This window comes from Nematolebias whitei, chromosome 18 (genome assembly GCF_014905685.2).
Source record: "Nematolebias whitei isolate Nwh7 chromosome 18, NemWhi1, whole genome shotgun sequence".
Lineage (NCBI taxonomy): Eukaryota > Metazoa > Chordata > Actinopteri > Cyprinodontiformes > Rivulidae > Nematolebias > Nematolebias whitei.
Window position 1 is genome coordinate 2,675,788 of NC_056515.1, and position 27,218 is coordinate 2,703,005.

A 27,218-nucleotide genomic window follows, 5' to 3' on the forward strand; every position below is an offset into this window, starting at 1 on the left:
GAAGCCACCCTGACTCTTGTGTTTCAAGCCTGCCTCAGATACCCAGACTTCAGGGGTATCTGAGGCAGGCTTGAAACACAAGAGTCAGGGTGGCTTCTGGGTAATACCAGATGGCTAGGCCTCAGACTGACGAAGCCTCTTGGATGAGGGGCGAAACGTTTCTTTTTAACAAAAAAACGAAGTCCAGATGACATGATTCAACCTTTTTTGTTGTATTTCAAAGATACGAAGATATAAGGTTTCTTGTTTATTAACAAGAGTCAGTGGATTATTCTAGTTATTTATGGTTGTCGGCCGCTGACACAGCGGCTGGGACCCGTTAAGCCGCAGGTGGGTCACTGGCAGTCATCCATCTGGACTATTTTGTACCTCTTTCAACCAGCCTGTCAGCGGACAGTGAAACAGCCGTGAGCGGCTGGTGGTGATCCAAACTGGATTGTCAGCCACGTGCATCCTCTTACGCAATCAAAAGCCAGACACCGACCCGGCCCGCCCATCCAGCACATTATTCTAGCTGGGTCGGGCGCGGGCTGGCCCAGGTTAGAAATGACAGCACTACTTTGTGCCCACCCCACCACAGAATTTTAAGAATTGTTTACTATGAATGTGGTAGAAGGTAGAATGCCCCAGATCTTGAGGGTTGAGGCGTCTGACTCATGTGGGGTCTTTAATGACATGTTGGTATCAGGCTAAGAGGAATTCAAAAACCTGGATGGAGGAGAACCACAGAAAACAGGTCACCTCATTTGGGACAGGGATACTGGTAGGTGAACCCTTCTGGACCTAGGCCTGGGGTGGTTAAGCTGTGGTTCCTGTATTTTTGCTGAAAAAGCTACACCTTCATGTGGACCCACCACCTGCAGGGAGAAGAGTCAAGTAAAGTCCTATGTGAGCTGGGTGGATGGGGAGGGTCGGAGCTGAATCTTGGTCTCATAAACTAGTTCTGACTTGTTACTGTCAGATGTATTTGTAGAACAGCTTCAGGGTTTAGGGTTGAAGTCGTGACAACATGATATAAAGAAGGATCTGGGTCATATCTCAGTCTGTATTCTTTTCAGGACCCTGATATGTTCCAGTTTGGAAAGACAAAGATCTTCTTCCGAGCAGGTCAGGTGGCTTACCTGGAAAAGCTTCGGACCGATAAGTTCCGATCGGCCTGCATCAAGATCCAGAAGACGGTCCGAGGCTGGCTGCAGAGGATCCGGTACCATAAGATCCGCAGGTCTGCCATAACCCTGCAAAGATATGGTCGAGGATACCTGGCTCGCAGGTGAGCTGCTTCTCACGCGTTGATTGGTCTTGAAGGTCTCTGATGAGTCTGACGTCTCATCATGTAAACGCTGCTCCTCTTCCTCCTCCTCCAGGTACGCAGAGTTTCTGCGTTTGAACCGGGCTGCCCTCATCTGTCAGAAACAGTACCGCATGGTCCGAGAGCAGAGAAACTTCCTGAGGATCAGGCAGGCTGTGGTCACCATCCAGGCCTACACCCGAGGAATGTTCACACGCAGGATCTACTGGGAGGTAAGGTGGAGGCGCTCTGACCTCTGACTTTTCTTCATCCAACACATTTTCTGGGTGTTTAGTTTTTCACCACAGTGTTGGTTTTATTGATAAAGTGCAGCCTTCCAGCAGGTGGCAGCAGAACCACAGAGAGGCTGATCCTGGATCTGTAAAACCTTGATTTCTGCTTTAAAGTCAGAGTCAGAGTTTCTTTATTGTCATTCGCACCTCATGTGGTACATGTGGTGGAGCGAAATTATGTACACAGGGTCCCAGTTACATCCAACAATCAAATGTATAAGAAAAACAGTAATAACATCTAAGATATGAACTAAGAAAAACATAAATATACACTAAGCACTCATAACATAAAACATTGAACATCAGCACAAACATGATTGTCAGGTCTCTCTTGTTCAGGTCTCTCTTGTAAACGAGTCCTCGAGGCTCAATAGGATTACCTGTCTAAATAAAGGTTGAATGAATTGCCTCCTGCCTGATGTAAACCTGGTTTTTATCATGTTTTATTGGTTTGTTTTAGACAGGAACAGATACAAATCTGTCTTTCATTTTCATCAGAGAGATAAAGTCCAGTTCCACAGACTGACAAATTGGGGAAACGTTCCGCTTCTGATTGTCTTGTTGTTGAACTGATGTTCCTCAGTTTCTGCTGCACCACAAGGCCATGATCATCCAGAAGAACGTGCGCGGCTGGTTGCAGAGACAGAGGTTCAGACGAGCACGTGCCGCCGCCATCATCATCCAATGTGGCTTCAGACGGCTGCAGGCCAAGAAACAGCTGAATCAGCTGAAGATCGAAGCTCGCTCTGCAGAGCGCCTGAAGAAGCTCAACACCGGCATGGAGAACAAGATCATGCAGCTAAAGAGGAAGATGGACGAGCAGGTGCGTGCATAGACACGCGTGCACACTCGAGTGAGCACAGTGAGACTAACACGAAGGTGTTTGTGTTTCAGTCCATAGAGATGAAGTCTCAGAACGAGCAGCTGCTGACTGTCAACACCTCCCTGGGCTCAGAGGTCACCAAGCTGCAGAAGGAGTTGGATCTAATCCGGGGCCAGCAGGTTGAGGGAGGCCAGGTGCTGTCACTGCAGGAGCAGGTGGAGAGGCTGCAGGAGGAGCTGCAGGAGGCGCAGGCCGAGAGGAAGAGGCTGCTGGAGGAGCACAGCAATGAGAAGATGCACCTCACACAGGTGTGGAGCGAGGGGCGGGGCTTAATCTACAGTTTAATTACCATTCAGAGGACTGATTATAAAACAATTATTGATAAATCTATGATTACACAGAGCCTCACATGGGTGAGGAGAAGAGAGCGGAGCTTTAGAATCCTCACCATTTCATGACCTTTCAGAACCCTGCAGTTTTGAACAAATGAATCCAGAATCAGACTTCAAACTATATAGTGCAGAAAATCTCCCAGACCCTGTTGTAGAGCTGTCATTTCTAACTCGGGCCCAAATTCGGGCTGGGCCGGGCCGTAATAATGTGCTTAATGTGCGGGCCAGGCTGGTCTCGGACTTTGATGCGGTTTTACAAATCATACAGCACAAAGAAACTAAATAAGAAAGCACAATATAAAATTGTGTTAATCTACTTGTTGAGGAGGAGGCAGGTCCGACCGGCCGGTTGATAGACGTAAAAACAATTTCCAGTTAAGCTCAGATGGATCAGCTGATCATTGGCCATGCGCGTCGCCACACCTGCTGTCATCTGCGGTGAAGGAAGTAGCAGCATCTACAAAAGACCAGGCGAGCGGCACGTTCAATTAAAATAGCCTTGTTCTATATTTTTCAAAATAATATTACTCTAAAAATATTTTTGTTCATCTGTATAATAACCTATCTTTAGAGCTGATTTTTTTAGGCTATTTGTTTTGTATGTTAATATCCATTTGGTGAAACAAGAAATCTTATATCTTCCTTTCTTTGCAATACATTTTTCAAATATCACGTCAAAAGCAATAAAAGCTTAATTAAAAAAATGTTTTTTTTGGGGTTCGTGCTCTGAAAAAAAGATATGGGTTTGGGCTGGGCCGGATTTTTTATGCCTAAATGCAACTCCACCCTGTTGTAATTCCTGTTGTACAAACCGGATTCCAAAAAAGATGTGACACTAAACAAATTGTGAATAAAATCTGAATGCAATGATGTGGAGGTGCCAACATCTAATATTTATTCAGAATAGAACACAAATCACAGATCAAAAGTTTAAACTGAGAGAATGTATAATTTTAAGGGAAAAATCTGTTGTTTCCAAATTTCATGGCGTCAACAAATCCCAAAAAAGTTGGGACAAGTCCATTTTTACCACTGTGTGGCATCCCCCCTTCTTCTTACAACACTCAACAACGTCTGGGGACAGAGGAGACCAGTTTCTCCGATTTAGAAATAGGAATGCTCTCCCATTCATGTCTAATACAGGCCTCTAACTGTTCAATCGTCTTGGGCCTTCTTTGTCGCACCTTCCTCTTTATGATGCGCCAAATGTTCTCTATAGGTGAAAGATCTGGACTGCAGGCTGGCCATTTCAGTACCCGGATCCTTCTCCTACGCAGCCATGATGTTGTGATTGCTGCAGAATGTGGTCTGGCATTATCGTGTTGAAAAATGCAGGGTCTTCCCTGAAAGAGATGACGTCTAGATGGGAGCATATGTTGTTCTAGAACCTGAACATAGTTCTCTGCATTAATGGTGCCTTTCCAGACATGCAAGCTGCCCATGCCACAAGCGCTCATGCAACCCCATACCATCAGTGATGCAGGCTTCTGAACGGAGCGTTGATAACATCTTGGGCTATCCTTGTCCTCTCTGGTCCGGATGACATGGCGTCCCAGTGTTCCATAAAGAACTTCAAATCGTGATTCATCTGACCACAGAACAGTCTTCCATTTTGCCACACTCCATTTTAAATGACCCCTGGCCCAGTGCAAACGTCTGAGCTTGTGGAGCTTGCTTAGAAATGGCTTCCTCTTTGCACTGTAGAGTTTCAGCTGGCAACGGCGGATGGCACGGTGGATTGTGTTCACTGACAATGCTTTCTGGAAGTATTCCTGAGCCCATTCTGTTATTTCCTTGACAGTGGCATTCCTGTTTGAGGTGCAGTGACGTTTAAGGGCCCGGAGATCACGAGCATCCAGTAGAGTTTTACGGCCTTGACCCTTACGCACAGCGATTGTTCCAGATTCTCTGAATCTTTTGATGATGTTATGCACGGTTGATGATGATAACTTAAACGTCTTTGCTATTTTACGCTGGGTAACACCATTCTGGTATTGCTGCACTATCTTTCTGTGCAACAATGGTGGAATTGGTGATCCTCTTACCATCTTGGCTTCTGAGAGACACTGACACTCTGAGAAGCTCTTTTTATACCCAATCTTGTTGTCAATTGACCTAATTAGTGTTAATTGGTCTTCCAGCTGTTTGTTATATGCTCATTTTCCTTTTTCCAGTCACTTATTGCTACTTGTCCCAATGTTTTTGGGATTTGTTGACACTGTGAAATTTTGAATCAACATATTTTTCCTTTAAAATGTTACATTTACTCAGATTAAACTTTTGATCTGTCATCTATGTTATATTACGAATAAAATATTGACATTTGCATCTCCACATCATTGCATTCAGTTTTTATTCACAATTTGTTTAGTGTCCCAACTTTTTTGGAATCCGGTTTGTCTTTCCTGTTTTACTTCCTGTTTTAGTTCCTGTTGTAAACCATGTATTAGTTACTGTTCAAGACACTGTTGTAGTTCTTGTTGTAGACCCTGTTGTCAGCTGTTTGTTTTCTCAGTCAGCCATCTTATTTACATCTCTGCATATCATAAACTGGCCAACTGCTTCATTTTTTCACTTTAGACTTCTGTCTTTTGTAGGATGTTTTTATTAGTAAATATTTTTGACATTTTTAAATCTGTTTAGAATCACCAAAGTTCATACTCAATAATCCAGGTATAAAATCCAACAATGTTCAGTCAGGTCATCTGGATGGTTTCTTTTTTAAGTCAAGATGTTTCGTCCTTCATCCAAAGGACTTCTTTGATTTGAGGAGCCACCAAAACAAAACTGATTCCCACAACAGCAGCATACTCAATAGTGAGGAGGAGGAAGAGAAGAAGAAGAAGAAGAAGTCATTGTTGTTGTCCTTTGGATGAAGGACGAAACGTCTCGGCTTAAAAAAGAAACCATTCAGAATGACCTGTTTAGAATTGTTGTTGTTTACATTGTGGTGCATCATAAATAAATTCTCACTCCCACCCCCAGTGAGGCCTCACCTGAGGAGAGGTCCTTTGGGTGGGCTGCTTGGTTCTGCAGCTGACAGGTTTGCTTTATATTGAATAATGTTTGACTTCAGAGGCTGGAGGAGCTGGAGACCGAAAACTCTCTGCTGAAGAGCGAAAAGGAAGAACTGAACCAACGCATCCTGCAGCAGTCCAAGACCTCTGCAGGTGAGAGTTTCTCCTGCACACCTGGTCCCAGGTCCTGGTCTGTCTGACCCGTATTAATTATGTTGTGTTTGTGTGTCAGAGGAGACAAGTAGCGCCTCCCAGCAGTCCGAGCTGGACGGTGAGCGGCAGCGCTACCAGAACCTCCTGAAGGAGTTCTCCAGACTGGAGCAGAGATACGACAACCTAAAGGAGGAGATGTCTCTGAGCAAGGTGACATCTGACCCCAGATCAGTTATAGGCAGAACCTACAGAGAGCTGCAGTTCTCTGAGCTCTGATAGGGGGTCAGGTCTTCAGTTCCTCTAATTGAACTTCTGAAGATATTCACTAGTATTTGTCTCCCCCGGAGTTAAAAGAAAACCCAAAACTTTAATTAATTTAATTAAATGTAAATTTATTATTATTATTATTTATTAATTTACATTCATCATTATTTATTCAATTCATATTCAGTTTGATTGAATCTGAAATGATTTAATTTAAAATACCACCTGCAGATTGTTTCATCACAGGTCTAATCTGACTCCTCTTTCTCCTCCTTCAGTTCCACCCCAGCCACCAGAGGAACCCATCCAATCAGAGCAGCCTGGAGTCAGACTCCAACTACCCATCCTTCTCCACCTCTGAGGTGGGAGACACCGAGGACTCCATCCAGCTGGTGGAGGTGGGTCAAGGGGCCGAGCTTCTTCTTCCTGTTTGAACACGCCTGTATGTTCTGTTTGAAGTAGGTAAATGTGTTGTGGTGTTCCTGGTTCCAGGAGATGGGGGTAGAGAAGGCTGCCATGGACATCAGTCTGTTCATGAAGCTGCAGAAACGAGTGCGAGAACTGGAGACGGAGAGGAAAAGGCTGCAGGTCAACCTGGACAAGGTGGAGGAGCTAGCAAAGCACAGGGTGAGGGTTTCTGTCTGTCAGCTGGTCCTTTCTTTCTGATGAACATTATTGTCCACATCCTGATTATTTCATAATTTTTCTTCACTGAAGAGTTCAGAGGCCAAAATTACCTCTTCTGAGCATGAGACCTCAGATCTGGCCTACAACAACCTGAAGGTACCAACTGGACCTGATCAGTCTTTATTTGTAGTGAAATCTGAGGCGCTGACTGTGCTTTACCTAGTTATAAACTCACATGAACGTCTGTTTCTCTGCAGAGACAGGAACTCGAAACAGAAAACAAAAAACTGAAGAACGACTTGAACGAGCTGAGGAAGACTGTCGCTGAGCGAGCGTCACAGAATAACTCATCCAACGAGCTGCAGGACAGCTACAATCTCCTGCTGAGTCAGCTGAAATCAGCCAATGAGGAGCTGGATGCCCGCAGGGAGGAGGTGCTTATCCTCAGGACTCAGATAGTGAGCAGCGCTCAACTGCAGGAGAGCAGCCAAAATACTGTGAGTCTCATTCAGTCTTTCATGCATTAATTTATTAATGAAAGCTGTCTGACTTGTGTTGAGTTCTTTAACATTTAGAATCAGTTTCAGCATAATAAATAAAAAGTTGATGCATTAAAACTTGTCTTTATGTTTGCAGATAAAACACACCATTGTCTGCATAAAGTGTTAGCTTGTGTTTGCAGCTTTCAGAAGTTCTAGCTCTAAAATGAAGATGTTTTCCTGTGTTAAAATAACTTGTTTCTGCAGGAATCTGAGAAGGAATCTGAGCTGAACAACAGCACAGAGCCGATGGACAAAGAGGAGGCGCTGCAAGCATATCATGGACTCTGTGAGTCCAAAAAGTAAGTCCTGCTCTTCAAGAAATTTGATTTAAGAGGCAGTTTATGTATTTGCTTTAAACTGAACCCACAGTGTCTTTTAGTTGAAATGTCTCATAATATTTTCCTGTATTTACAGGAGAAGTGTGACTAACACTCATTTCTCTTTATCTCAGTGTTCAGTTATTTTGTTGTTCATCATTCTGAAGTTTTGTCTCTACATTCTGCACCATCAGCTGCACCTCATGACCATGGTCAATCAGGAGTAGATAAAATTAAATATATTATTTTCCTAAAGGAAACAGGGAACAAGAGCTCTCATGAAACCTTGTTCAGGGAATAAAAGCTGCAGCAGAGGAACCTACAGAGCTCATATTTGTGTTCTTTTCTATTGGCACCTTTCATCTTTTTGATTTGTTTTCACTTTTTTCTTCTTCTGCGGTTTTAGATGTAGATCTGGCACCCCTCCTGCTCATAACAGTGAGATTATAAAGACAGCAAAAGACTGAATCTGACTCTAATAAAACAAATCATTATGTGTTTTTAAAGAGCACAATATAATAATAATAAATATTTATAAGTATAATTTTCAATGAGTTTTATTAAATCTTTATTTTGTAATCATTTTTTAAATTTCACAATTGTTGAACTGATAAACTCCAGAAGTGGGTTGGAAACTTCTTTTTGGACTTTGTTAGTTTTGCTCAGGGTTCCAGATGAGAATTAAATTAAAAACGAACCCGGAGTTTTTGAAAATATTTCTGTTTTAGATGAACTCTGAGCTCGGCTCTTTGGGGTAAATTACGGTGATCAAGTGAAAATCAAACCTGTCTTCTCTTTTGTAACCAGACTGAGCTCCAAGCAACTTCACATTAGGCCGAATAACTGATTTATAGAAAATCTGAACCTTTAAGCTCAACCCCAAAAAGTTAAATCTGGTCCTCTGGACATTAAAAAAAAAAAAAAACAAAGCAAATCAACAAAAAAAAGTAGAAACTTTTTGTCTTTCATCCAAGAGACTTCCTCAGTCTGAGGTGCTGTATTCAGCTCAGTCTCTTAAATAGCACCTTCTCAGAGTGGATCAACCAGTTTGCTGCTGACAACCAAAACCAGCTGATCACATGCTCAAGAAGGACCATCAGCCTAACAATGGATCATTAGCACACTGATGGCTGTTTACTGTTCACAGAGGGCTGAGTGATACTAGCAATCACAGCATTGTAAGAGGGGGGCAGTTGAACCTAGAGGCTCCACCCCTGTTTAATGATGGACGATTTATTTTCACAAAGATGGCCTCCTTTACTCCTCTCTCAAACCATCGTTCCTCTCTGTCCAGGATGTGAACATCTTCATCCTTGAAAGAGTGACCGCTGGCCTGGAGATGAGTGTAGACCACAGAGTCCTGGCCTGATGATGTTGATCTTCTGTGCTGGGCCATCCTTTTGGCCAGTGGCTGTTTTGTTTCCCTGATGTAAGACTGATCACAGCCCTCCTGACACTGAACAGCATACACAACATTACTCTGTTTGTGCCGGGGGACTGGATCTTTGGGATGAACCAGTCTTTGCCGTAATGTATTTTGGGGTTTAAAAGCCACTGGGACTTTATGTTTAGAAAATAAACGTCTCAGTTTCTCTGATACTCCCTCAACATACGGAATGACCACTGGTCTGGGTCTGGGTTCCTCCTTTTCACCTGATGGCTGACTGGAGTCCTGTTTGGGTTTCTTCTCTGCTTTCAGGAAGGCCCAGTTAGGATATCCACATTGCTCTAGAGCCTGTCTTGTGTGGGATTTCTCCTTCTGCCTGGCTCCCGAGTTAGTGGGGACGCTGTCTGCTCTGTGATACAGAGTCCTGATGACTCCTAACTTGTGCTCCAAAGGGTGATGGGAGTCAAACTGCAAATACTGGTCTGTGTGGGTGGGTTTGTGGTACACCTCAGTTTGCAAATGTCCTCTATCAGAGACTGAGACCTCATAGTCTAAGAAAGCCAACCTGCCATTTTTTACATCTTGTGTGAACTTGATGTATTTATCCACAGAGTTGATGTGGTCAGTAAAATGTTGGACTTCCTGAGATTTAATTTTAACCCAGGTGTCATCAACATACCTGAACCAATGACTTGGTGGTATCCCTGAAAAGGACTTCATCAGGGATGAAGATGTTCACATCCTGGACAGAGAGGAACGATGGTTTGAGAGAGGAGTAAAGGAGGCCATCTTTGTGAAAAGAAATCGTCCATCATTAAACGGGTGGAGGCCTACGTGTTCAACTGTCCCCCTCTTACAATGCTGTGATTGCTAGTATCACTCAGCCCTCTGTGAATAGTAAACAGTCATCAGGTGCTAATGATCCATTGTTAGGCTGATGGTCCTTCTTGATCATGTGAGCAGCTGGTTTTGGTTGTCAGCAGCAAACTGGTTGATCCACTCTGAGAAGGTGCTATTTATAAGACTGATCTGAATACAGCACCTCAGACTGAGGAAGGCTTTCGGATGAAAGACGAAACGTTTCTACATTTTTTTTGTTGTTTTGCTTTGTTTTGTTTTTTTGAATGTCCAGAGGACCAGATTTAACTTTTTTGGATTTTTCTACCTGGATTATTGAGCATGCATCAGGATACTTTAAGCTCAACATGATTGTCTGATCTGTAAACCTCTGTGTTTCAGTGTTTTTTGTGTCCACCTACACCTCAGTCTCCCCCTGCCTTGTCCCTCACTCTGCTTTGTCTCCTCCTGCCTCTTTGCTTCTGGACGCCAGTAACCTGCAGGACTGGGGTCTCCTAAACGAAGACGGGGAGCTGGGTTTGGCCTACCAGGGTCTGAAACAAGTGGCCAGGTCTCTGTGTGCTGCTTCAGTCCCCTCTACCCTGAGTGTGAAGGCTGATTATGTCTGTCTTTGGACACCCCCCCCCCCCCTATCCCCAGGGGGGTCTGAGATAAAACATGACCTGTTTCCATCCAGAACCTGTAGTCCCATTAGGCACTCCTGGAGGCCCAGCTGCAGACCCTGAGTTTTGTAGCCAGTCTCTGAGTGGTTTTGGTTGTGTGTAACCCCTTGTTGTGTTGTTGCTGTGTGTGAGTAACTCTATGGTCCCATCAGGCTCCTGGAGGCCCAGCTGCAGACCCAAACTCGGCAGCACCGGGATGAGCTGGAGGCTCTGCACACTCAGATTGAGTTGCTGAAGGAGGACCTGGAGAAGAAGCAGGATATCCTGAACTACATGGGGTCTCTGTCTCCGGACGCCAAGGTGGAGTACAGTGTCCAACAGGAGATCACTCGGCTCACCAACGATAATCTGGTGAGGACCTTCACCTCTGCAGAACCTCTCAGATATCATGGTTCCTGTTCTGACTCATTTGTTTCTGCCTCCAGGACCTGAAAGAGATGGTGGAGAAGCTGGAGAAGAATGAGAGGAAGCTGAAGAAGCAGCTAAGGATCTACATGAAGAAGGTCCAGGAGCTGGAAGGTAACAAGAGATCCAATCCTTCTGAAGGTTCGTTCTGTAGTAGAACCGTCACTGACAAAGTTTCTGCTTCTGTTACAGCCACTCATGCTGCAGCTCAGAACCGGAACACGAAACCAGAGCTGATCCGTCAGGTGACCGTTCAAAGGAAAGAGAAGGACTTTGAGGGAATGCTGGAGTACAACAAGGAGGACGAGGCCCAGCTCATCAAGACCCTCATCACAGGTGAGACGTTCAGACTGTTCATCATTTCTAAACTCTCTGAAGGTCTTTTTTATGGACAACGTTAAAAATCTATTTTGATGAATGTAGACATGAATAGCTCTATTGCCACTTGAACACAAAAACATCTCCTAAGTCTTGTCAAATGAAAGGACTGGAAAAGACAAAAGAGATTTTAAAAATACCAACTTTACTTCAAAGTTGCCGACTACTATTATTAATCCAATACTAAGAAACATCGCTTGGTATTGGTTATCTCTCACAGTTTGCAGCTGATACGATAAAACAAGTCAGACAATAATGTCCCTGCGTCAACATGTGACTTCCTGTTCTCAGTGGGTGGGGCCAAGCAGATGACAAAATATTTATACATCCTGTAGATGTGTTGAGGTTTACAGGTTATCTGGGTTTTGATAGATTAGATGATTTTTGTATAAATTACAAAGATTTTGTGTTTCACAATGAGAAGCCCTGCCCACCTCCCAAAAAAAACACCAAATTTTTGTAACCTATACAAAAATCATCTAATCTAACAAATCATGGGGCCCCATCAGGCTCAGCCCGAATGAGTAGCATGGGTTCCTGTGGGCCCACCACCTGCAGGATGGGCCATATGACTCAGGTGCATGACGCCATGGGTAGTGGCCAAAGGCGGGAACCTTGGCACTCTGACCCTGGCTTACCAAAGCTGGCTATTGGGACATGGAATGTGACCTCTCTGGTGAGGAAGGAGCCTGAGCTTGTGCGTGAGGTTGAGAGGTATCGACTAGATATTGTTGGGCTCACCTCAACACACAGCATGAGCTTGTGAACCAATCTCTTTGAGAAGGGCTGGACCTTATTCCACGCTGGAGTTGCCCATGGTGAGAGTCATAGTTTGTCCATCACAAACATCATGTTCGAAAATAATGGTGTCCATAAGTGCACTTGGCACCAGGACGCCCTAGGTCATAAATCGATGATCGGCTTTGTAGTCGTGTCATCTGATTTACGGCAGTTTGTTTTGGATGCTCAGGTGAAGAGAGGAGCTGAGCTGTCAACTGATCACTACCTGGTAGTGAGTTGGATCAGATGGCGGGGGAAGATGCCAGACAGACCCAGAAGACTCAAATGTGTAGTGAGAGTTTGCTGGGAATGCCTGGTGGAATAACCTGTCAGACAACTTGCACCTCCGAGAGAGCTTTAACCACATCCAAGCTTAGGTAGGAGACATTGAGTCACAGTGGGCTGTGTTCCTCATTTGTTGATGGGAGACTGAAACTGAGCCAATATTCAACTTGTCTGCTAGATTCCTTGGATAGAGAACTTCACTAATTGGCTTTTATGTATGTGAATGTTTCTGTAAAGTGCCCTGATACAACTTTGTTGTGATTTGGCGCTATATAAATAAACTGAATTGAATTGAATTGAAGTGGCTGCCTTGAGCTGTGGCTGCAAGGTTGTTGGTGCTTCTCACAGTGGCCATCCTCAAAACTCGGTGGTAGACACCCTGGGTTAGGGAGGTGTTAAGCTGAAGAATGAGTCCTATTGCTCCTTGTTGGCAGGTGGGACTCCGGAGGTAGCTGAGGAGTACCGGAGGGACAAGCGGTCTGCAGCCTTGGCTGTTGCTGAGGCAAAAGCTTAGATGTGGGAAGAGTTCAGTGAGGCCTTGAATAAAGACTCTCGATTGGATCAGAGGAGAATCTGACAAACCATCAGACATCTGAAGAGGGGAAATCTTTATTAACACTGTGTTCAGTGAAAGTGGAGTGCTGTTGACCTCAACCAGTGATGTTGTCAGGAGGTGGAAGGACTACTTCTCACTAGCATGTCTTCCATGGAGGAAGCTTAGTTGGGGGACATCAGGGTTGGTCCATCCATAGCTGTGGCTGAGGTTGCTGAGGTAGTTAAAGAGCTCCACGGCATCAGGGCTCTGGGGGGTGGATGAGATTCACCCTGATTTCCTTAAGGCTCTGGATGTTGTGGGGCTGTCTTGATTGACATGCCTTTGCAACATCCCATGGACTTTGGGGGCAGTGCCACTGGATTGGCAGAGTGGGGTGGTGATTCCCCTTTTCAAAAAGGGGGACCGTAGTGTGTGCTCCAATTATAGGGGCATCGCTCTCCTTAGCTTCCCTGGTAAGGTCTATTCAGGGGTACTGGAGAAGCAAGTCCGATCGTTGGTCGAACCTCAGATCCATGAGTAACAATGCAGGTTCTGTCCTGGCCATGGAACACTGGACCAGCTTTTTACCCTCACTAGGGTCCTCGAGGGGTTATGGGCATTTGCCCATCCAGTCTACGTGTTTTGTAGACTTGGAGAAGACTTTCCACGGTATTCCTCGAGGTACACTGTAAGGGATGATTCTTGAGTATGGCATTGGGGGCCCGTTGCTTGTTTGGTCACTGTACAATCGGTGCTTGAGCTTGGTTCACATTGCTGGTAGTAAGTCAGACCCCTTGCCGGTAGTAAGTCGGATCTCTTCAGGGTGGGAGTTGGACTTTGCCAGGGCTGCCCGTTGTCACCGATTCTGTTGACAACTTTTATGGACAGAAATTCGCAGTGCAGGCAGGTGGTGGAGGGATTCTGGTTCAGGAGCCTCAGGATTCCATCCTCTGCTCTTTGCAAATGATGTGGTCCTGTTGGTGTCATTGTGCCGTGATCTCCAGCTTTCACTTGAGTGGTTCGCAGACGAATGTGGAGTGGCTGGGATGCAAATCAGCACCTCCAAATCTGAGGCCACGGTCCTCAGTCGGAAAAGGGTGAATTGCTCTCTTCAGGTCGAGGGTGAGGTTTTTCCTCAAGTTGAGGAGTACAAGTAAGGGGGGGGGGGTCATGGAAGAATGGGGCATGAGTTTGACAGACGGATTGGTGAAGCATCTGCAGTATTGCGGACTCTGTACCGGTCCGTTGTGCTGAAGAGGGAGCTGAGCTGTAAGTCAAAGCTCTCTGTTTACTGGTTGGTCTATGTTCCTACCCTCACTTATGATCACAAACTCTGGGTAGTGACCGAAAGAATGAGATTGCGGATACAGGTGGTTGAAATGAGTTTCCTCTGCAGGGTAGTTGGATTCTTCCTTAGAGATAGGGTGAGAAGCTCAGTTGTCTGGTAGAGATCCAGAGAAGAACCACTGCTCCTCCACATTAAGAGGAGCCAGTTAAGGTGGGTCGGGCATCTGGTAAGGATGCCCCTGGGCTCCTCCCTAGGGAGGTGCTTCGGGCATGTCTGACTGGGAGGAGACCCCAGGGAAGACCCAGGACACACAGGACAGGAGAGACTGTGTCTCTCAATTGGTCTGGGAACGCCTTGGAATCCTCCCAGAGGAGCTGGAAGAGGTGGCTTTGGAAAGAGATGTCTGGGCCTCCCTGCTCAGGCTGCTGCCCCTGCGACCCGACTTTGGAACAAGCGGAAGATAATGGATGGATGGACAATAAGAAGCCAAAATTTGAGGTCAGGCTACGCCCACGCCCCAAGACCATAACTTAAAAACTTGATAATTTTTACCCCCTAAGAAGCATGCTGCCCAAGTTTAACATCAATGCTTGAAAATTGCAAGGAGGAGTTAGTTTGTTTAGCTCATAGTGAAACTAGTTCATCCAAAACAGGTGGTGCTGTTGACCTATTGTGCAAAGCCTATTTTTGAGAACTTTATAAAATCTAAAATTTTCACTTTTTAAGGTGTTTTTGTTTTTCGTATTTCAAATTTAATGTGTTTTTGTGTTATTAAAGCTCTCAAAAGGCAATTTATTCAATGGAAAAAACAGTTTGGGCCTTTGCACCCAAGGTGCAAGAAAAATGGAGGCAAACATAATTTTTTTTGATTTTATTCCACCAGACATAAAACCCAACTCAGTGTCGGCCACAGTCCCCTGTCTGCCCGCCTACATCCTCTTCATGTGCATCCGCCACGCTGACTACATGAACGATGACCAGAAGGTGGAGTCTTTACTCACCTCTACCATAAACGCCATCAAGAAGGCCCTGAAGGTCTTGTCTCCACAAATACACACCTGTCCGATATTACACACCTGTAGTGTAGTGTTACGTTAACAATATTGTCATGGGTTCTGCAGAGGAACAACGATGACTTTGAGATGATGTCATTCTGGTTGGCTAACAGCAGCCGGTTGCTGCACTGCCTGAAACAGTACAGTGGAGATGAGGTGAGACCTGAGTCTCGGGTAAACATCAGGACACACCTACACTTAATTTCTGTCTGAGGTCTAATCTGTTCTGTCCATTTCAGACCTTCATGACTCAGAACACCCCTAAGCAGAACGAACACTGTCTGAAGAACTTCGACCTGGCCGAGTACCGGCAGGTTCTGAGTGACATGTGCATCCAGATCTACCAGCAGCTAATCAAGGTGGCCGAGGGCAACATACAACCCATGATCGGTGAGTTACCTATAGAGTTATCTGTCCATGACTGGTGAGTTACCTCCAGATTACCTGTCTGTGATCTGTGAGTTATCTGTAGAGGTAACTGTCAGTGATGGGTGAGTTACCTCTAGATTTACCTGTCAGTGACTGGTGAGTTACCTGTAGAAATTACCTGTCTGTGATTGGTGAGTTACATGTAGAGTGTAGCGATATGGGATGTAAATATATGTTTTGATTATCAGTTATGAGTTAAGCTCATAAGATATGCATGTATTATGCAAATAACCTCATTATTTGGGCACCACCTCTCTCTTGGAGAGTAAAATCAGTCTCTATTTAACCCAAAATAATGTAAATTGAACATGAATTCTTTTCTCGTATTTAAAGGGCATCAAATCAATTAATACACACAGATAAGCCAAAATAATCACAAATTCAAAAAGGTCAATGAATGTGAGCGCTATGGCTGCCCTGGTGGGTAAAGTGTCTGTTCAGGCAGCTCATATGGAAGAGGCCGAGGCCCGCATTGCTGAAGTACAAAGCTCACTAGAAAAAGCAGAAATATCGCTGACTTCGGCTATGAAACAAATTCTGCTCCTTGAGGCCAAAACAGATGACCTAGAAAACTGGGGAAGACAAAAGAACCTGTGTGTCTTTGGCATTCGAGAGGGAGCAGAGGGAAGACAACCACTGTTTGACTTTATTAATAACACGCTACCGAAGTGGCTGGAGCTAGCACCAGACAAGTCATTCACACTGGAGTGGATGCACCGCACACTGGCCTCTGGGAAACCAAACCAAGGCAGAGTGGTTTTGATTTGCTTCTTAAAGTTCCAGGAGAAAGAATTTGTCTACTGAAAGGCGAGGAAAAGAGAAATTATAAACGACGGGGCCAAAATCACGTTTGCACAAGATCTATCAGTGGAGATGGTTCAGAGCCGATGCAGGTTTCAACTGGTGGTGAAGCTGTTTATTGACATCGGCGCATTCTGTGGCTGCCAAAATAACCCCTGCAGCCTTCGGATTCTTCATGGTGGAAAGATCCATCTCTTCTCAACACCTAAAGAAGCCGAAAAATTCCACAAGAGTCTTCCAAAATAAACCATAGCAGATGGCGAGGATCAGTGTCATAAAAATAAGCTGGCTAAGAAACAGGTAAACCGATAAGACCTTCTGTGACTGTTCCTGCTCCCATAAATACTGATCAATGATGGAAATATCTGCAGGACAATTTTTGAGTTAATACGTAGCTTATATAAACATAAGACCCGATCTGCTGCCGCTTGGACCTGTGAGCCGCTGAAGCTGAGCTGCAGCTGTCGGACCTGGGAGCTGTTGCAGCGGAGATCCGGTCTGCCGCCGTTTGGACCTGCGAGCTGCTGGGCCGAGTGAACCAAGAGACCGCGTGGGACCTGGGGGTTGTTGCCGCTAGGCCTCGGCTAACAACATAAGCCTGTGAACCTCGTGGCTAGATCCTGTGCTTCTGAGAATTGATACCAACGATCCAGAAGTATTGTGAGTAATGCTGAGCAAACACAAAACAAGGAATCAAGAGTCGGAAAATAATTCAGAAAATATGGAGGAAGTTAAAAAATCTTTGAACTTTATGAGTGCTGAACTGACAAGATTAGCAACTAAGTGTGAACTCGTGTTTGAAGAAGTGAAACAATTGAAAGAACTGATGATTAATAAAGACAAAAAAAAAAATAGCTGAACTAGAACAAAAAGTAGACGACTTGGAACAGTACACAAAAATAGACAACTTGGTGATCACTGGACTGGAAGTTAGGAACCGAACTTATGCAAGAGCTGTTACTGGTACTAACACAGCAGAAGATGCACCACAGGAAGAACTACAGACTCTGGAGGAGCAAGTAGTGAATTTTTTACAAAACAAAGACATTGACATCGAACATGAGGACATTTCAATCTGTCGCACCCTGCCCAACAAATCAGATAAAGCCAAACCATCCATAGTCATAAAGTTCATTAGCAGGAAATCAAGAAACAATGTAATAATGCAAGCAAAAAAACTGAAGGGAACAAATGTTTACATAAATGAACATCTAACTAAAAAAAAATGGAAATATTGCACGTGAAGCAAGGTGGTTGAAAAAAAAGAACAAAATAGCATCAACTTGGACATGAAATGGAAACATTTGGATCAAAATACATGAAGGATCTCAGGCTAAAATAATAAAAGACCTGAAGGATCTGGAAAAACTAAATGAGCTCAGGAGATGACAGATGATAAATCATTGACATAACTTCACAAACAAGAAATTAACAAAATATAAAATGAACAAATACATTAAAATATGGCAACATACGGAGACTTAGTTTAAAATATACAATGTTGAAGATGTGATTGATACAAATTTTTTCCCTGTAATAAAAGACTGTGAATATTACAATGAAGAACAGTTTAATGACATCAATATAACAAATGGAGGTCTCTTTATTATTCACTTTAATAGTAGAAGTTTAAATGCAAATATATCCAAAATAACAGATAATTTAAAACAGCTAAACAGAACCTTTACAATAATAGCACTGTCAGAGACATGGCTCAACGATGAAAACACAACTAATGTTCACATGGAAGTGTATGAATTATATCATGTGAACAGAAGCAACAAAAGAGGTGGTGGAGTGGCTCTATTTGTTAAAAATGAAATAAAATGTAAATTAATTAATGAAATGTCAATAATTGTTAATATAATGGAAATAATAATAGAAATAATAAACAAGAATGATAAAAACATATTGATAAGTTGTGTATATCAATCTCCAGGATCAAATATAGAAATATTCACTGATAAAATTGTACAAGTATTGGACAAGAGTTTTAATAAAAGCATTTTTTTCTGTGGAGACTTTAATATTGACCTGGGAAATAAAACAGATTCGAATAACATCAGTACATTTACAAATTCATGTAATGATTGCAGTGTACCCAGAATGAAAGATCTGGACCGAACAGATACCAGGACTCATATAATAGTTTAAAGTGTTTATTTACAGGTTGGTGATATATACACACAATATGAATGAGGGGAACGGGAACACCTGGGGAGAGAGCGATGATTTAAAGTGCTGCGGTTGAATGGGAATATATGTTGTAGATTTATTCTTACAGTGTGAAGCAGGAGAAGGTATTATCCAGATGGTGTCCAGTGGCACAAGGTGAAACAATGAGTAGATTGAGGCAAGTGGTGGAAGGCATCCAGCAATTGTAGCTAGGCAGGAGGAGTCACAATTCATGTGGAACTCAGGCAGGGCAGGTACAGCAAGATCCAAACTCTGAGGAAGCGCAGAAGAAAAAAAAACAATATTAGTCTTTACTAATATCATTGAGAACTGGCCAGAACACAACTACCGTTGGTAGGCAATGTCCCAGCGCCTGCAGAGTGGTTCCTGAATCTTCTTATACTCCTCCTGGGTGTTGAGCTGATCATCTGCAGCTGGAGCCAATTAGGAGTGATGAGGAGAGAGAAAGGCAGGGTGCAGGGCAGGATCCTTACAATTCATTGTATAGTTTAAATCTTTATCCGTTAATATCAAAACCAACAAGAATTACAACTCATAGTGCTACAATAATCGATAATATTTTCACAAATGTAACAAATGGGGATGTGATGGGAGGTATTTTAACGAGTGATTTGAGTGATCATTTACCAGTTTTCACAATTTATAAAAATGATCAAAACATTACAAAAGAAATTACAATTAAGAAGAAAACAATAAACACATCAAAAAAAGCAATGGACAAATTAAAAGATGATTTACATAAACAAAACTGGAAAGACGTGAATGTTGATGATGTGAACAGATCATATCAATCAACCTTTATTTATACAGGTAAATCCCATTGAGCCTCGAGGACTCATTTACAAGAGAGACCTGATTTCAACAAAGAAAGATGACAACAATGGACAACAGCAACAACAATAAGCAGTTATAAAAACTCATACTACAGTTTTTTTTTTTTTTTTTTTTTTAACAAAGGAAAAAGGTAACAAAACAAAAAAACAGCTAGATTCCAAGACAAATGTAGAAAACTAAAAACAGGAACATGTCTGCATTGGACCCTGCCAGGAGTCCAACAGATTCTTAAAGACACTTAGAGAGGTCAAGGTCGAGAGCTTCATATCTTTTTGTAAGATATTCCAGGAAACAGGAGCGGAGTAGGAGAAGGCCCTTTTGCCTAGTTCAGTCCTCACTGAGGGAACACTGCAGGTAATAATGTCCTGAGAGCGCACTCCGTAGCTGCACTCACGCAGAGACATGTAGGAGGAGATGTATGAAGGCAGCAGACCAAGAAGTGATTTAAAGATGAAAATGTACCAGTGAGAGAGTCTGCGTGAAGTTAATGATGTCCAGTTAACCAATGAATACAGAGTGCAGTGGTGGGTACGATAATCACAGCCAGTTATGAATCTTAGTGCACCATGATAGACAGCATCCAACATCTGCAGGGTTCTTGTAGGAGCGTTCATGTAAATAATGTCACCAAAATCAATTGAGGGAAGGAAAGTCACGGATACAAGGCGTTTTCTAGCATTCAGGGTTAGACAGGATTTGTTTCTGAAAAAGAAACCCAGTTTAACTTCCAGTTTCTTTACCAAGTTTTCCACATGGAGCTTAAAAGAAAGATGTGAGTCGACCAAGATACCCAAATATTTATAGGAATCAACAAACTCAATGGGGACACCATTTGAAGATAAAATCGGAGGAAGAACTGCTGGGACCAACTTCCTATTTGAAAAAAGCATCCCTTTGGTTTTTTCGGCATTTAGGACAAGTTTGAGGCGGAACAAATCAGTCTGGATGTAGTTAAATGCAGATTTCAAAAGCTGGAAAGCCTTAGCAACTGTTTTAGCTCAACAATAAACAACTGCGTCGTCAGCATAGAAATGTATGGATGCATTAGGGATGTTTTTACCTACATTATGTATGTAGATTGTAAAGAGGGTGGGTCCTAAGACTGAGCCTTGTGGTACACCATTGTTGAATGTTAAATAACTGGAGGAAGTACCATTATGTTGAACACATTGCCTCCGGTCTGAAAGATAGTTAGAGAACCAACCAATGGTGTGATCTGAGAAACCAATTTCTGAGAGTTTATGACACAAGATGTTCTGATCCACAGTGTCAAAAGCTTTAGACAGGTCTAAGAAAAGTGCAGCACAATAATCTTTAGCATCCAGTGCTTCAACAACATCATTAAGAACCTTCAGTGAAGTAGTGGTTGTGCTGTGTTGTTTCCTGAAACCAGATTGATGTGGAGGTAAGATGTTAAATGAGTCCAGGTAATCTTTGATTTGAGAGTTTATCAGTTTTTCTAGAACCTTGGCTAAAATGCAGAGTTTAGAGATTGGTCGATAGTTGTTCAGTGAGGTGGGGTCACCTCCCTTCAGCAAAGGAAGAACAAAGGCTGTTTTCCAAGTGTCTGGGATGGAGTTTTGTCTTATAGAGAGATTAAAGATGTGGGTCACAGGGACTGTGATGATATGAGCAGCCAGCCTTAAGAAATAAGGTGGAAGTTCATCTGGACCTGCAGATTTTTTAGGATCAAGATCTTTTAACAGTTTATTGACCTCACTGACTGAGAATGGAGAAAAAGAGAAGGTGTGATTAACTGAGGATTGACTTGTAGGAGGGATTTGATTTGTAGAAGTTTGGTTATTAAGTGAAGTGGCTGATTTTTTGTTAGTAACTGTGTCAAATAAAGAACCAGAAGCAACAAAATGTTTGTTGAAACAGTTCAGGATCTCGTGCTTATTTGACACAGGAACAGAATTAACGAGAAGTTGTGATGGGAGGTCAGATGATTGGGGGGTGCCTGAGAGAGATTTAATTGTTTTCCAGAATCTGTTAGGGTCATTTAGATTTTTGGAAGTCTGAGATAAGAAATAGTTGCGTTTTGCTGCTTTGACAGCAGTTGTGCATTTATTCCTCATCTGTCGAAAACTCAACCAATCAGTGTCTGAGCCAGATTTTCTCGCTGCAGCCCAAAGATGATCTCTCCTGTGTAGGAGGTCAGCTAGCTCTGGAGTAAACCAGGGGCTGTCTCGTCCTTTTATTCTGAACTGACGAAAAGGAGCATGTTTGTTCAGGAAATAAATGAAATTATTATGGAAATGGTTCCAAGCAGAGTTCACGTCATCAGTTAACAGAATATGATGCCAGTCAAAGTGAGACAGATCCCAGAGGAATGACTGTTCACAGAAATGTTTCAGATCCCTTTTTTGAGTTAATCTGGGTTTAGAAGGTGGAAGTTTACTATTTCTTAAAGCCGCTGTCACACAATGATCACTCAAAAGATCAGCGAATACACCTGTACCAGGGAATTTGTGAGGCATATTAGTTAGAAACAGGTCTAAGATGGAGGAATTGTCAGGGTGGCTTTTATTTAATCTGGTGGGGGAGTCGATCAGTTGGGTTAAAATAAAAGACAAGCAACATTCCTTGAATTTGTCACAGAGGGGGGTCGACTTACACCAATCAATGTTGAGATCTCCAGCTAAAAAGACCTCTTTGAATTTTAAATTACCAAGGAATTCCTTCATGGCATTTAATGCCTCAGGTGAAGCTGATGGTGGACGATAGCAGCAGACTACAGTTAAAACCTGGCCTCCATTCAAGGTGATGTTTACAGATAAGGCTTCAAACTGGTTTGGAATTGTTTTGGAAGTCACAAGACTAGAAACCAGAGAATCTTCAATGTAAATAATGACTCCACCCCCCCTTTTTTGACGATCACAGCGGTAGATGTTAAATCCATTGATTGCCACGTCATTATTCATTACAGATTTGTTGAGCCAGGATTCAGAAATAAAGATAACATCAGCCCCAGAAGAACTGATCAGGATTTTCACAGCATCAAGTTTTTTCAGAAGGCTACGAGCATTTACATGCAGAAAATGAAGCCCAGAGGCATTTTTAAAGTCATTTGGTGTGCTATAATTAGTCGGGGGTCCAGGGTTGGGCTGAATCCCTGAGAGCAGTAACAACATTATTATCAGACATTTTCTTGAGTTTTTTGTGACTGATGTGTAATTACAGGAGTTAACAGTGTGGCAATTAGCCCCCATAATTGAACCATGAGAAACATTAATGAAGACGTGATCATTCAGAACCCAAAAACAGTGAAAGTTGCAGTGATGGACAGATTCAGGTGTATTAACAAGATTCAGTGACTCCAGATAATCTGAGAACTGAAAATAGTGACAATAATATGAATGATGCAGAAAAGTTTCAGACCATAAAACGTCACAGTTCAAATGGGCAAACAAACCCGACGAGTTGGGCCAACTGCAGTTTGAGTTGGGCTGAGGGGGGCTCCGGCCCCCCAGTGAAGAAGGATGGATGGATGGATGGATGCTCCCATGAGAAACAGAAGCTGGGTCCAGAATCAACAGGCCGAAACAGAAACAGAAAATTCGCAGCAAATAGCAGAGCGAGCTGCCAGAAAATCCTCCTGAAGTGAAAGGCATGATCCAAGCTCGTTTCAGGTCAACAGGGGCCAACAGCGTGATCCGGAATAAAATTAATTATTATCCAGGTGAGTTTGGATGGAGGCCTGCAGCAACTCCGATACAAACTCGGAACTTCACTCGAGCACCACGCAGCCCTGCTCCTCCACGCTGCTCCTCCACGCTGCTCCTCCGCTTCTCAGCACCCGACAGCACGGGGCACCCCTGGTGAAAAACGAGACTGACCGGAGAGGCTGAGGCTGAAGTCGGCAACTGGTCCGGTCCGGTTCTGCTCCAGTTCGGCTCCGGCGCTCCAAGCACGAGAGACGAAGAGGCTGAAGATATCCCTGGCCCGGTTTTGCTCCGGTCCGGCGGCCCAGTCTGGCAGCGCGGTTCTGCTCCGGTCCGGCAGCCCGGCGGCGCGGTTCTGCTCCGGTCCGGCAACCCGGCGGCGCGGTTCTGCTCCGGTCCGGCAGCCCGGCGGCGCGGTTCTGCTCCGGTCCGGCGGCGCTTCAAAGCACCGGAGCGTCTCCTCCAGGTGAACACAACGACTCCACAGAGGTGGATCGTCCTTCAGTAAAAGTAACGGGCTGCTCACTGAAGCTCTGTAGAAGACGAATTTCCCCACAGCCACCTCGGTTCGGTTCTGGTCTAATTCGAGGGTCACAGGTACACTTCCCCCACACCTATGGAGACACCACGAGGGCCAGTCCAGCTGAAAACCAGCGAAATACCACCCGGCGATAATTGTCGGAACCAGGTAGAACCACAAAGGTCCAGATAAGAGTTGGTTGAGGTCCAGAGAGAGAGAGAGAAAAAACACCGGACCTTCGTGCATCGACTCCCCAGCTCGAGGGGTCACCTGGCCGGCAGGGTGCGCTCAGAGTGACCGATGGGGGGGAGCGACATATGATGAGTTTATGAATATTTTAGGAGCTCTGTATGAAAATAATTGTGTGCAAAATAATTATACAAAGAGAAATGTTGTTGACCAACCATGGATGACGAAAGGGTTGAGAAATGCTTGTTAAAAAAATAATTATTTGTATACATGTTTCTTGAAATTGAGAACACAAGAGGCTGAAGATAAATATAAGAAGTATAAAAATAAATTAGTAGCAATTATAAGGAAACACAAGAAGGAATATTATAGTGATTTATTAAATAAAAGTAATGGTGATATGAAAGCTACATGGCGAGTAATAAATAGTGTTCTGAAAAGTCATAAAGCAAAAACAGGTATTTCACAATATTTTTGAAGGAGGACAATAAAATCCATGATGAAAATGAAATTGTAAATGGATTTAATCATCATTTTGTGAACGTTGGATCAAGCCTTGCAGCTAAAATACCAAAAGTGGACAATAATGTGAACCATTCAGTTATAGGTTGTGACAACAGTATTTTTCTTAATGGAACTGACAAAGAAGAAATAATGAATGTAGTAAAAAATCTTACAGATAAGAGATCAAAAGACTGGGTGGACATGGATATGATGTTTGTAAAGGACATAATGAGTTATGTTATCGAGCCGTTTACATATATTTGTAATTTATCATTTTCAAAAGGAATATTTCCAGACAATATGAAAGTAGCTAAGGTCGTTTTCACACCAGATAGTCCGGTAGACTCGGTTCAGTTCAGGACCAATATTCATGACCTTTTGTTACATTTGAGCTGGTGCGTTTGCATTCACACTGCACTGTGCAGTCGAGTCAACCTGTTGAACCAACCTGTTCCCCCGCTCGCCTGTGGGGGCGCTGCACTAAGAACTACTGAAAGAAACAACACAAAAACCTCTGAAGACACGTCTTCTTCTTCTTCTTCTTCTGTAAATAAAAATGAAAATGAAGTGGCATCAAGTTTTAGCAGTTTTAGGAGTTATATTTTGTCATTTTTCAAAAATGGACTTAGCATGAGCAGAAGATGAGACAGAAGTCCATGGAGAATATTGTTTTTCCACACAAGGCAGCTGACGGCTCCATATAAGAGAAATGCGTGTTTGTTTACCCTGGAGCGCAGTGGCGGTCTTAGACATTTTGGGGCCCTAGGCAAACCTTTGTAAAGGGGCCCTCCCCCAAGTCAGCCTAAATGTACCATTAACAGTAACACAGTAACACAGTAACACAGTAACACAGTAACACAGTAACGGTTTACTGGTCTTCTGTGATGTGTGGTTAAAAACTGCATCTGGGAATTTTGTTTATATATTACTGTCAGAGGAAATAAACTCACTTTACTGCACTGTGTTTTTACAGCATTAAGTGATCATGAATTACCTTGATTATTCAGCTGGACTTCTATGAAAGTTGTCTTCTGTCTTGTTACTGGTCTTTAATGATGCATGTTTAAAGACTGCATCTGAAAAAAACAACAAATATGTTAGTGTTGGAGGAAATAAACTCACTTTGTTGCACTGTTTTTACAGCATTAGGTGATTACCTTGATTATTCAGCTGGACTTATATTTATAAGTTGTCTTCTACCTTGTTGTACTGAAGAAAAAAAAAAATCACACGACAGCACAAAAGGTTAAATATGAGGTATAGAGTAATGTAATTTACTGATTTACAAAGTACTACCTTTACTCTTTAGATTGCTTTGTTCTAGGCTCCCTATTTCTGTCTCCTCTTTTATTCCTGTCTTTCCCTGGAAGGTTGGCATATTCTTCTCTTCTTTGTCCCTTTTTTCCCTCTTCTTTTCTTTTGTTCCTGTAATGCTTGTGTAACTGTACTTCTCTTCTTTATATTCCCTTTCAGATCTCTTTTTTTGTTTGTTTCAAGTGTATTTTATTGGAGATAATATATTTATTTATTCAGCTCTAACGATACTCTCACTTTTGAGCTGGCTGGCACAGTTGACATCACTTGCTGAACCTTACCCTGCGGACTTTGGCCTCTGGAAACTTTTGTATTAGTGCATCCATGTCCATTGTTTTCCTGACCTCATGTTCAATGGCAATGACAGCAAGGGAAGACAGTCTGTCCTGTAACATGGTGGACCGCAGGTATGTTTTTAGCCGTTTAAGTTCTGAGAAACTTCTTTCACCTGAAGCTACAGTCACAGGAAGGGTGAGTAGCAGTCTTAGAGCTATGCTTAAATTTGGATACAAGTCAAGCACATTCTGTTTGTATATATAATCTAACATCTGAAATGGTGATGAGATTTGTGGGGGGAAAGATCTGACAGCCCCCATTACTTCCATTGTCAGGTCCTCTGCATCAACATCTCCCATAGCCTCCTCCAGTCTGTGGCAGCATTCACCCAGTTTCCCTTCCTGAACTGTGTTTCTTAATGACTCAGTGGAGTAAATGAATCCATACAAGTCATAGAAGCCCTGTAGATGTGAAAATCTCTCCCTTAACGTGACTATGGCTGTGTCAACTAAGTGGAGAAAAAAGTCTCTTTTGAAGCGCTCCTCTGGAGTTGAAAGTGTTTCCTCTCTCCCTTCATACTCAAACTGCCTCTTTGCCTTTTTCTGTCGCTCCTCAGGCCAGCCCATCTCTACCTCAAGAGTCTCTGTAATCTCCTTAGCATCAGTTTTTGCAGCATTAAATCCATTGTCTCTGAAATCTTCAAGATATTTTGAAACAGACAATATCTCTCTTCTCACTGTTTCAATGGATACACTGGGGCTCTGCAAGATCTTACTGACTCTGTTTATGTGATACAACACATTATACCAAACAATGGTACTCGCCAAGAAAGGCATTTTTGTCATGTCCTTGCAGAGGCTATCAGCACCTGACACACACTCTGCATCTTTTTTCTCCTGTGCATACTCTTTCAAAGCAGTTAGAGCATTCACAATGTCTGCGAGCTGATAACGCACTGCTTTCACTGCCTCCACCCGACACTCCCATCTTGTTGTGGACAAAGCCTTGATAGATAATCCTTGCACATGCTGCTGGAGAATTGTCCACCGATGAACAGACCCACTGAACAAAGTGTACAGCCTTTGCAATAATCCAAAGAAGTTGAGGGATATCACAGAAGATTTGGCAGCATCACCAATCA

At 43.2% G+C, this 27,218-nt stretch overlaps 1 protein-coding gene across 1 annotated transcript in view; it reads left to right on the forward strand.

Moving 5' to 3' along the window:
- The window catches only part of myo5b (myosin VB), a 141,349-nt gene that overhangs the window by 73,532 nt on the left and 40,599 nt on the right, over positions 1 to 27,218 (forward strand). The window contains exons 14-30 of the mRNA XM_037692531.1: positions 1,059 to 1,270; positions 1,365 to 1,521; positions 2,165 to 2,404; positions 2,476 to 2,712; positions 5,873 to 5,966; positions 6,046 to 6,176; positions 6,509 to 6,628; positions 6,723 to 6,857; positions 6,948 to 7,013; positions 7,115 to 7,354; positions 7,604 to 7,698; positions 10,776 to 10,974; positions 11,049 to 11,142; positions 11,221 to 11,364; positions 15,178 to 15,329; positions 15,416 to 15,505; positions 15,589 to 15,739. Of these exons, the coding sequence (XP_037548459.1) occupies positions 1,059 to 1,270; positions 1,365 to 1,521; positions 2,165 to 2,404; positions 2,476 to 2,712; positions 5,873 to 5,966; positions 6,046 to 6,176; positions 6,509 to 6,628; positions 6,723 to 6,857; positions 6,948 to 7,013; positions 7,115 to 7,354; positions 7,604 to 7,698; positions 10,776 to 10,974; positions 11,049 to 11,142; positions 11,221 to 11,364; positions 15,178 to 15,329; positions 15,416 to 15,505; positions 15,589 to 15,739 (2,557 nt within the window). The remainder of the gene's footprint in view (positions 1 to 1,058; positions 1,271 to 1,364; positions 1,522 to 2,164; positions 2,405 to 2,475; positions 2,713 to 5,872; positions 5,967 to 6,045; positions 6,177 to 6,508; positions 6,629 to 6,722; positions 6,858 to 6,947; positions 7,014 to 7,114; positions 7,355 to 7,603; positions 7,699 to 10,775; positions 10,975 to 11,048; positions 11,143 to 11,220; positions 11,365 to 15,177; positions 15,330 to 15,415; positions 15,506 to 15,588; positions 15,740 to 27,218) is intronic.